Source organism: Tupaia chinensis, unplaced genomic scaffold, assembly GCF_000334495.1.
Source record: "Tupaia chinensis unplaced genomic scaffold, TupChi_1.0 Scaffold000632_1, whole genome shotgun sequence".
In the NCBI taxonomy this organism is placed as follows: domain Eukaryota; kingdom Metazoa; phylum Chordata; class Mammalia; order Scandentia; family Tupaiidae; genus Tupaia; species Tupaia belangeri.
Genome location: NW_006160152.1, coordinates 685,056 through 696,834, shown reverse-complemented (window position 1 = coordinate 696,834; position 11,779 = coordinate 685,056). Strand labels below are relative to the sequence as shown.

At 47.0% G+C, this 11,779-nt stretch overlaps 1 protein-coding gene across 1 annotated transcript in view; it reads left to right on the top strand.

The window, feature by feature from the left end:
• The window catches only part of CERS3 (ceramide synthase 3), a 90,998-nt gene that overhangs the window by 52,191 nt on the left and 27,028 nt on the right, over positions 1-11,779 (top strand). The window contains exons 5-9 of the mRNA XM_006159494.1: positions 1,281-1,399; positions 2,189-2,246; positions 3,250-3,300; positions 5,078-5,170; positions 8,110-8,238. Of these exons, the coding sequence (XP_006159556.1) occupies positions 1,281-1,399; positions 2,189-2,246; positions 3,250-3,300; positions 5,078-5,170; positions 8,110-8,238 (450 nt within the window). The remainder of the gene's footprint in view (positions 1-1,280; positions 1,400-2,188; positions 2,247-3,249; positions 3,301-5,077; positions 5,171-8,109; positions 8,239-11,779) is intronic.

The window sequence follows — 11,779 nt, the reverse complement described above, 5'->3', positions numbered from 1 at the left end:
ATGGTGATCTATGTGGTAGTCCAGAAGTCTAGCAACATAGCCATTATGTCAACTGTTGGTCCCTACTTATTATTTTACAATTTGTCCAGACAGAGAGAGAGAGAGGGAAAACGAGAAAGCAGGCCCCCAGGTCTGGGCCTCGAACCATGCTCAGCCATATGTCAGAGTCCAGCGCCTTAACCACCATGTCACCCACTGGCCCCTGTGTTTCTCTATGCAAAAGTGCATCATGACTTTCCCAGCAAGCCAATACATCTCAGTTAGAGCTGAGTTAGCTCACCTAGGGAGCTTGAACGCGTGGGCTATTACCAACTTGTGCAACTTGATCTTTCTCGGTAAGTCAGAGAGCTGAGATACTAACGTTCTCTCCCTATTAAAAAACGGTCCCCCTATTGGGACCAGCAGTTAGCATAATGGCTATGTCGCTGGACTCCCACATAGTCGACCGCGGTTCACGTCCCGAACCCGGTGGCTTAAACTCACGCCGGGTGCGTGTGCATGCGTGCCCAAGATCCCCGAGAGGAGAATGGAGGAGAAGGGATTGCGGCCTGGCCATCCCCCCTGGGGATGGTTTCTCGCTTTCTGTCTCTCTGTCTCTCTCTCTCTGTCTGATGAGCGCACGTGCCTTATAGCAAAAACCCCTCCAAAAAAAAAAAAAAAAGAATTATTTAAATAAAAAAAGAATGATTTAATTTTGCTTATTATTATTTTTAAAAAGAATGATTTAATTTTATTTATTATTATTACTATTATTATCGTTTGTTAATTTTCTGTTAGTCACACATGCTCAACAGAGAGACAGAGAGGGCGAGAGAGAGAAAGTGAGAAAGCAAGCTGCCAGGTCTAGGACTTGAACCATGGTCAGCCATGTGGGAGTCCAGCACCTTCATCACCATACCACCTGCTGGCCTCTTAATTATTATTTTTTAATTTGCTACATGGCACGTGCACTCACCAGAGAGAGACAGAGAAAGAGAGAAAGAAAGAAAGCTGCCAGGTCCAGGACTCGAACTGCAGGTGGCCTGCCCAGTGCCCTAACCACCATGCCCCCTCCTGGCCCCCTCTCCCCCCACTGTTGTGTTTTGGTATTTGTGTGTGTGTGTGTGACAGTGTTTGTGATTCTATAAGCAGAAGAGGTCAATTCCTTAGGTCAAGGCCTCATGGGGGAACTTCCCCCTCGTTGATACACAGCTCTCCTCACCCTGTCCCCTTGTCCCTCAGCGCCCTGCCAGACTCACTCTGCCCCTTTCCATGCATTCATTCATTTCATCCGTTTCCAGGGTGATATTTACGGACTGGCGAAGAAGTGTAACCTGACAGAGCGCCAGGTTGAAAGATGGTTCAGGAGTCGGCGGAACCAAGACAGGCCTTGCCGGTTGAAGAAGTTCCAGGAAGCATGGTAAGAAGGACAGCCAAAGCTTCCCAGATGCTGCGGTTTGGGGGACCAGCAGATTGCATAATGGTTACGTCACTGGACTCCCACATAGATGACTGCGGTTCGAGTCCCAGACCTGGCAGCTTGAAACACACTGGGAATGCGTGTGCGTGTGCATGCCCAAAGAAACTGGAGGAGAGGGGATTGTGGTGTGGCCATCCTCCCGAGGGGTGATTTCTTGGTTTCTGTCTCTCTATCTCTCTCTGTCTCTCTGGTGAGTGCATGCATGCACCCTATAACAAATCTCTCTCTCTCTCTAAAAAAAAAAAAAAAAAGTTACAGAGACCAGCAGATGGACTGATGGTTACATCACTGGACTCCCACATAATCAACCATGGTTCGAGTCCTGGATCCACCAGCTTAAAACTCATGCCATGCATGCCCAAGATCCTGAGAGGAGAAGGGAGGAGGGATTGTGGTGTGGCCAACTCCCACAGCGGGGGTGATTTCTTGATTTCTGTCTGTCTCTCTCCCGCGAGCGCATGTGCCCTATAGTAAAAAAACAAACAAACAAACAAAAAACAAAACCAAAAAAACAACCAACACTCTCTCTAAACATAAAAATATATTTTTTAAAAAGACTTCCTTAAGTTTGTAGCTGTCTATTAAGTGACGCCAGGATACGAACTTAGATCGCCTGACTCTGGTGCGTGTGTTCTTTACGAACTTTACCACATCAGTATCAATTCCATTTCTCTTCAGATGCCATTTGCCTCTACCTGGGAGTAGTTTCTTTTTTTTTTCTTTTGACAGCTGGAGATTTGCGTTTTACTTCGTAATTACTGTTGCCGGAGTTGTATTTCTTTATGACGTAAGTTGTATTTTGATATTCTTTATTGGAACGTGCTTTGTTTGTAAAATTCTCGTCTGTGAATACCTTTACGAGATCACACTTTAAGATAGCCCGTTTCGAGGACCAGCAGGTGGTGTGATAGTTAAGACACTGGATTCCCACCTGGCTGACCATAGTTCGAGTCCCAGACCCAGTGGTTTGCACATCACAACAAATAGATAAATAAAAATGAATAGTAAAATAATTTTTCAAACATCAGATAGCCAGTTTTGAAGATTTCTCTCAAGAGGTAAGATTTCTCTCAAATACCTTTTTGCAATAGCTATTTCAATGATTGCTACGGAAGCAATGATCGAATTGGTTCAGAAATCATTTTGCTGGTAAATCATTTGTTTGAAATAATTTTCTCTATGAGACAGCACTGTTCAATGATCTCAGCCTCATGACAAGTAGTGAATGTCATGGGGGTATTATTGGGTTGTTGGTAAATTAACGATATATTTTGCACAGAAAAAGAAAAATACATCATGACTTTTCCGATGACCTCATAGATAACAATATGGGTAAACAGTTACAGAGTGGGACCAGCAGTTAGCATAATGGCTATGTCACTGGATTCCCACGTAGTTGACCGTGGTTCAAATCCCGGACCCGGTGGCTTAAACTCACACCGGGCGCATGTGCATGCGTGCCCAAGATCCCAAGAGGAGAATGGAGGAGAAGGGATTGCAGCGTGGCCATCCCCCCTGGAGGGTGATTTCTCGCTTTCTATCTCCCTGTCTCTCTCTGTCTCTCTGGTGAACACATGCGCCCTGTAGCAAAAACCTCTCCCCCCCTAAAAAAAAGTAACATAATGAGACAAAAATGTGTCTTCCTGTGAATCTTTGTTTGCATTCAATGCCTCCAGGAAGAGCTTACATTTTCTGCTGACATTACTGGACTCTAACAAGCAGATGTCTTCTTTCTTGGCTCCTTGTTTTTGTCTCTTTACTTATTTAATTATATATATTTTTTTCCCCAGAAACCTTGGGTGTACGACCTATGGGAAGTTTGGAACGGCTATCCCAAACAGGTGAGTCCCTTCCGATACAGTCCTTCTCTGACCTCCACGGCCAAGTCCCTCGGATGTTTTGACCAGAGCGGGGGGTGGGGGGGAGTGAGAAAGCAAGTGGCCAAGTCCAAGACTCGAGCCATGGTCGGCCAAGTTTGACTCCAGCACCTTTAACCACTACGCCACCTGCTAGCCCCTGTTCGGATTTTTTTTGTCCCTCAGACAAAAGGCATTTTGTCCACTACTTTGTCATCCTTTGGCCCTTTCCTGCTTGACTTCATTCATCTTTATATATAGCCCAAGCATTTCTTTCATGCCTCTAGTTTATGTAATTCTGTATTTGGGCTTAAATCTGCCATCTTCTTCATTTTTTATTTCTACCACCTGTTACATTTCCCTGTCTACTCCCTTCTTAACTTTTCTATGGGATAATCAAGTTTATTTTTAAAAATTACTGTCCTTGGGATCAGCAGTTGGCGTAATGTCTACATCACTGGACTCCCATGTAGTCAACTGTGGTTCGCGTCCCGGACCTGGTGGCTTAAACTCATGCCGGGCGCGCGTGCGTGCGTGCCCAAGATCCCGAGAGGAGAATGGAGGAGAATGGATTGTGGCGTGGCCATCTCCCCCTGGGGGGTGATTTCTCGCTTTCTGTCTCTATGTCTCTCTCTCTGTCTGTCTGGCGAGCGCACATGCCCTATAGCGAAAACCTCTCAAAAAAAAAAAAAAAGTCCTCTCCTGGGGCCCGTAGGTGGCACGGTGGTGAAGGCACTGGACTCCCACATGGCTGACAGCAGTGCCTGAGTGCTTGAAACTCACGCAGGGCGCATGTGCGTGCATGCCCAAGGTCCCGAGAGGAGAATGGAGGAGAAGGGATTGCGGCGTGGCCATTCTCCCGGGGGGTGATTTCTCACTTTCCCTCTCTCTGTTTCTCTCTGCCTATCTTTGTGAGCATACATGCCCTATTTCAAAAGGAAAAAAAAAGGACCAGCAGTTAGCGTAATGGCTATGTCGCTGGACTCCCATGTAGTCGACTGCGGTTCACGTCCCAGACCTGGTGGCTTAAAACTCATGCCGGGCGCGTGTGCGTGCGTGCCCAAGATCCCGAGAGGAGAATGGAGGAGAAGGGATTGCGGCGTGACCATCCCCCCTGGGGGGTGATTTCTCGCTTTCTGTCTCTATGTCTCTCTCTGTCTGTCTGGCGAGTGCACGTACCCTATAGTGAAAAATCTTCTCCAAAAAAAAAAAAAATCAAGGATATTACCATATACACCTTTTCTATTGGAGAACTACATTCTTATGTCTGTCAAGTACTTCCTCCCTAAGCCCCTCCCACCAACCCCTAAGCCCCTCCCACCACCTCCTCCCCTGTAGTGTCTGATGTCCACACTTGTTTCCCCTACCATAACATCTTTGGGTCTATCAGTTTGTGCCCTAGAGTGCAGACAGTCAGTATATATTGAGCAGGGATATACAGTGTGTCTTTCGTAGAATGACTTACTTCACTTAGCATTAAACCGTTATTCATCCACGAAGTGGTCTCGTTGTGTCTTAAAACAAAGTGTCTAACTTGATTTGGGAATAATTGATTATTTTTTTAAAAAATAAAATGCCTTGAAACAGTATCTCCAGTTCCAATTCCTTTTTGGAAGTTGAAATACACATCATTGTAGTTTGATGGGATTTTGTGGCAATGTAAGTAGATGTTTGCAGTCAGTTTTCATGCGTTGAAATGTGTGACTTATCCAATTAAAGAGCAGTTAAATAATCGACTAATGAGTTCTTTTCTTTTCCCCAGCCCTTGCTTCCATCCCAGTACTGGTACTACATTTTAGAAATGGGTTTTTATTGGTCTCTGTTGTTTAGAGTTGGCTCTGACACGAAGAGGAAGGTAAGCCTTATTTCCAAAGTTACTCTATCCATTTCTTCAAAAATGTTCATCCCTCTGCTCAAAATTATGGTCAGGTTGCATTCTTACATGTATTGCATTCCACTTCATTGATTTTTTTTTTTTTTGCCTTTATGTTACATAGAATGGTATAAGTTATATTCATGCTTGGTGCCTTGGTGAATATGTTTAATGAAACATTATATACGTTTTAACTTGGAAGCTCCGCACCCTCCTTTTTTTCTTAGTTTTTGCTGTAGGGTCTATGCAGTAACTGGGAGTTGGGGAGAGCGTGAGAGAGAGAGGGAAAGTGAGAGAGAAAGTGAAAACTCACTGCCCCGCCCCCCAGGGAGATGGCCGTGCCAGAGTTCCTTCTTCATTCTCCTGTCTGGATTCCCGGCATGCATTCATAGGCACCCAGTGTGTTTTTCAAGCCACCGGGTCCAGGACTCAAACAGCACAGTTGGTCGTATGGGATCCTGCCGCCATTCCACCAGCTGACCTGCTCCACTCTCCACTCCTTTTTAGTAAGAAATCTGCTTGGGACCAGCAGATGGCGTAATGGCTGCATTGCTGGACTCCCGCAAAGTAGACCACAGTTTGAATCCTGGACCCGGTGACTTAAAACTCACGCCGGGCGCGTGTGCGTGCGTGCCCAAGGTCCTGAGAGGAGAATGTAGGAGAAGGGATTGCGGCATGGCCATACCCCCTGGCGGGGATGGGTGGGTGGGTGGTGGTGATTTATCACATTCTGTCTCTTTCTGTGTCTCTGGGGAGTGCATGTGCCCTATAGCAAAAATCTCTCTTAAAAAAAAACACAAAACAATTTTAAGAAAGGGGACCAGCAGTTAGCGTAATGGCTATGTTGCTGGACTCTCACGTAGTCAACTGTGGTTCGCATCCCGGACCCGGTAGCTTAAAACTCACGCTGGGCGCGTGTACATGTGTGCCCAAGATCCCGAGAGAGAATGTCTCTGTGTATCTCTCTGTCTGTCTGGCGAGCGCACACGCCCTATAGCAAAAAAAAAAAAAAAAAAAAAAAAAAAAGAAAGAGAAATTCACTTTATGTAGTCTGTTCTTTGTGGCTTTGAATTCAATGTCTTTCAATGCAAAGAATAAAGGTGTGTTTAGATTTTGGATGGTTGATTTTTTGATTTTTTTTGAAATGTTTTTTTTTTTCCATAGGGCACATGCACTCAATAGAGAGAGAGAGAGAGAGAGAGAGAGAGAGAGGGAAGGAAAATGAGAAATCATTCTCCAGGGATGGCTATACCACAATCCCTCCTCCTCCATTCCCCTCTCAGGATTTTGGATTCGCGCACACACACATGCCCAGGGTGGTTTTCAAGCTGCCGGGTCCAGGACTTGAACTGCGTGACTGGCCATGTGGGATCTAGCACCATAAACATCAGTCTACCTGCAGGCCTACGTGTGTGTAGTTTAATTCAGCAATCACATCTTTTGAATACACACCACCCACTTTATATAATACAGTTAGATGTTTTCAAAATCTCTGAATACTTTTTTTCCCCCTTGATTCGTCAAAAATATTTGGGAGGATATCCTACATCAAGTATTATTATTGGGTCATTAGAAAAGTCATGACATATTTTTCTATGTTTTCCTGTGCAAAAATGCATCATGACTTGGGACCGGCAGGTGGCGTGGTGGTGAAGGGCACTGGAGTCCCACATGGCTGACCGCGGTTCGAGTCCTGGACCTGGTGGCTTCCTTTTTCACTTTCTCTCTCTCACCTTGTCCCTCTCTGGTCAAATTAAAATAAATAAATAAATGGGTAAAGTTAAATAAAATAATTGTTTAAAAAAAAAAATGCATCATGGGACCAGCAGTTAGCATAAAGGCTATGTCGCTGGACTCCCATGTAGTCGATTGCAGTTCGAGTCCCGGGCCTGGTGGCTTAAACTCACGCCAGGCGCGTGTGCGTGCGTGCCCAAGATCCTGAGAGGAGAATGGAGGAGAAGGGATTGCGGCGTGGCCATCTCCCCTGGGGGGTGATTTCTCGTTTTCTGTCTCTCTGTCTCTCTCTTTCTGGCGAGCGCACGCGCCCTATAGCAAAAACCTCTCCCCCCACCCCAAAGAAAAATGCATCATGAGTTTTCCGATGAGCCAATCATTTGCCTGATGTGCAGGGTAAATGAGTCAGGGACACAGTCATTGATTGTCTCCTCTAAGGCGACAAAGTGAGTCATCCGGGGAACTGTTTGATCCCGGCTCCTGTTTGCTGGCCCAGCAAGTCACGCTAATCCTGAATGCAGGCCCGAGGTTTCATCACATACGTGAACTACGGAGATCAAATGATAAACCATCTTGTCCTGCACGTCAGGTGCTCCACCCTAAGTAAAGGGGCTGGTTTATAGCGAAATTTGCACGATACGTACATTTAAGTCGGATTCAATATTAGATCAACGAAGTTGGCTTCAGTAAATGGCGTTTGAGGGCCAGCTGGCCAAGTGGTGGTGAAGGTGGCTGGATGGGGCAGTTCGAGTCCCAGACCCACTAACTGGAAAAACACACTTCAGGGGACCAACAGATAGTGTAGTGGTTATATCATTGGACTCCCATGTGGCCGACCGCGGTTCAATTCCCCGACCCTGTGGCTTCAAAATCACGCTGGGCACATGTGCGCGTGTGCCCAAGATCCTGAGAGAACAGAGGAGAAGGGATTGTGGTGTGACCATCCCCTCGGGGGATGAGTTCTCATTTTCCCTCTCTCTGTCTCTCTCTGTCTGGCGAGGGCATGTGGCCTATGACAAAAACTTATTAAAAGTGAGAGAGAGAATAAAATCGAAAGCATTTTATACATTTCAAGCCATGCGTGTGTCCATTACGGGTTTATTATTACGGTGATAACTGTCCTCTTCCAGGAACTGGGAAGTAAGCGGGGCTGGCTTAATGGTTTCCCTCCCCTGCCTCTGACGTAGGACTTCTTCGCTCACGTGGTGCACCACCTGGCGGCCATCAGCCTCATGAGCTTCTCCTGGTGCAGTAACTACATCCGCAGTGGGACCCTCGTGATGATCGTGCACGACGTCGCCGACTTCTGGCTGGAGGTAAACGTTCGCCACAAAGACCCTCACGCCAGGGGCCAGCACGCGGCGTGGCGGTGGGGGAGCTCGACTCCCACGTGGCTGACCACAGTTCGAGCCTTAGACCTGGCGGTTTGCTCGCGCGCGCTCGCGCGCGCGCTTTCTCTCTCTCTCATGAACACACATGCCTTATAGCAAATTAAAAAAACAATAAAGTGAAATAAAGAATTCCAAAAATAAAAACAAACACTACTACACCGGGGCCTGCAGGTGGTGTGGTGGGTAAGGTGCTGGACTCCTGTGTAGTCGACTGCAGTTCAAGTCCCATGTAGTCGACCGCAGTTCAAGTCCCGGACCCGGTGGCTTAAACTCACGCCGGGCGCGTGTGCGTGCGTGCCCAAGATCCCGAGAGGAGAATGGAGGAGAAGGGATTGCAGTGTGGCCATAACCCCTGGGGGGGTGATTTCTTGCTTTCTGTCTCTCTGTCTCTGTCTCTGGGGAGCACATATGCCCTATGGCAAAAACCTAAAAATAAAATAAATTAAATGAAAAAACTCATAGCACCGACACGTCCTGGTTCTCTGTAACTGCTCACCAAAGGAATAAGGTGTGAGCCATCTAACAGGGCTCCTCATCCTGACAATGCCCTGACTGGAGACTGAGGAGACCTCCAGGTCCCCAGGCCCTTCAAGATTTAAGTAAACAAAATCTTGGGACCAGCAGGTGGCATAATAGTTATGTCACTGGACTCCCACGTAGTCAACTGTGACTCAAGTCCAGGATCCCACCACTTAAAACTCACACCAGACACATTTGTCTGTGTGCCCAAAATCCTGAGAGGAGAATGGAGGAGAAGGGATTGCGGCATGGCCATCCCCCCTGGGGGGGTGATTTCTCGCTTTCTGTCTCTCTGTCTCTCTCTGTCTTTCTGGCGAGCACATGCACCCTATAGCAAAAACCTCTCCAAAAAAAAAAAAAAAAAAGAAAAGAAAAGAAAAAGAAAAGAAAAATGTTAGTATCTGTATACAGAATTTGGTCCCTACCTTGTACATAATCATAATTCCACATGCAAATCCCGTCGCGAAGGTCAAGGTCGTCGTGTGCTGGGTAACAAGTGTCTTAGGGAAAGCAGGCCCGGGCTGACCTCTGCAAGGGCTGCTCTCCAAATGGAACACCATCTCTATGATAATTTCGTCCTTCTCTGATCATATCTCAGTAACCCTGATGGAAAATTAAGACCACATTGGCCATGACTTCAGAGTTTCATACTCCTCCGCTACTTCCAGACCCCTCCCGCTCGGGTGCCTTTGGTGTGTACCCAGTGTAAAACAGTGTCATTGTGTCATTAAAGGGGGGCCTGAGGTTCGGACTGGGAATGCATGCAGCCGGCTCTCTCCTCCCCTCCCCTCCCCTCCCCTGCCGCGGATCTAGTATCACTCCCTCAGTGACTTAAGCAAATCACTCTTTGTTTTGTTTTCCAGCCCAGGCTGAAACCCCAGAAGCTCTATCTGTCCCTTAGGATGAATTGTGCAATGTAGCTCATTACCATTTGAAAATGTTCTTAGTCCCTTGATTAAAAAAAAAAAAAAAAAAGAAGTGGTTAAGGCGCTGGACTCCCACATGGCTGACTGCAGTTCGAGTCCCAGACCTGGCAGCTTGCTTTCTCACTTTCCTTCTCTCTCGCTCTCTATCTCTCTCTGGTGAGCACATGTGCCCTATAGTAAATTAAAAATACTTTTTATTTAAAGAGAGATTTTTGCTATAGGGTGTGCACGCTCGCTGGAGAGACAGAGAGGGACAGAGAGACTGAAAGTGAGAAATCACCTCCCGGGGAATGGCCGCACTGCAATCCCTTCTCCTCCATTCTCCTCTTAGGATTTTGAGAATGCACACCATAGGCACCCAGCGTGAGTTTTAAGCCACCAGGATCGAGACTCAAACCACATTCGAGTATGTGGGAGTCCAGCGACATAACCATTAAGCCATCTGCTGGCCCCTAGATAAATAATCCTTAAAAAAAGTAAACACACACACACACGCACACACACAAACACCAAAAAAAAAAAAAAAAAAACCAGAAGAAAGGGGCCAGCATTTGGCACAGTGGTTAAGGCCCTGGACTCCCACATGGTGACAGCGGTATGAATGCAAGATCCTGCTGCTCCAAAATCACACCAGGCACATGTGCTTGCGTCACCCAAATCCCAAGACGAAAGTGGAGGAGAAAGAATTGCAGCGTGGCCATCTCCCTGGGGAGATGCATGCATGCCCAAGATCACAGGAGGAGAATGGGGGAGAAAACTTCTCACTTTCCTTCTGTCTCTGTCTCTCTCTCTCTCCAGTGAGTGCATGTGCCCTGTGGCAAAAAAAAAAAAAAAAAAAAAAAGGGACCCACCTTTTAAAAAAAAAGGGACCAGCTGTTAGCGTAATGGCTATGTCGCTGGACTCCCATGTAGTCGATTGCAGTTTTGAGTCCCGGACCCGGTGGCTTAAACTCAGACCGGGTGTATGTGTGTGCGTGCGCCCAAGATCCCGAGAAGAGAATGGAGGAGAAGGGATTGTGGCGTGACCATCCCCCCTCGGGGGTGATTTCTCGCTTTCTGTCTTTCTGTTTCTCTGGGAGCACACACGTCCTATACCAAGAAAGTCCCTTAAAAAAATAAATAAATAAAGGAGTCTTCTGGTATCTCACCAGCCCACAGTCCAGAATACGTTGTGTGTGTGTGTGTGTGTATGTGTTTTGCCCCAAAGAGGGTTACTTTCCCTCCTCCCCCACACCTGTCCCCATGTTTAGCATCCTGCCATGGTCTGGCCTTTGACCCTTGAAATAGCCTCCTCCATTCTAGTTAAGCTGAACTTCCGACCTTCCCCCACTCATGAGCCTCTCGCAGGAGCAGTGAAGCTGTCCCCTCTGGGCCCTCTGCCTCCCCACAGCCTGGTCATACCCTCACCCCTGGAGAAGCACAGAGACGCACGTAAAGTGCAATGAAAACTCTACCTGCTGTGGAAAAATGTTGCTTGGTTTGCTCTCAAAGGGCCTCGAGCTTCCTGGGTGACACCAGTTCTGAAACGCCCCACGTCTAACCCACGCTCCCTACAGGGCTGCTTTGTGTTCCGGCCAACCCTACCCCCCTCCCAGCCCACAGCTCCCATCACATAATGCAATAGAGAACCTTCTTCCACATTCCACAACTTTTTTCTGTAATTCTTGGGAGTTTTTAGAGAGATTTTTTGCTATAGGGCACATGCGTTCACTGGAGGGACAGAAAGACAGAAATCACCCCCCAGCTGGGGTGGTTACGCTGCAATCCCTTCTCCTCCAGTCTCCTCTTGGGATTTTGGGGCACACACACACACACACACACACATACACACACACACACGCACATGCATCCAGTGTGAGTTTTAAGCCACTGGGTCTGGGACTCGAACTGTGGTGGACTACATGGGAGTCCAGCGATGTAACCATTACTCCATCTCCTAGCCTGTGTAATTCTCTTTTTTCTTTTTTTTTCTTTCTTTCTTTCTTTCTTTCTTTCTTTCTTTCTTTCTTTCTTTCTTTCTT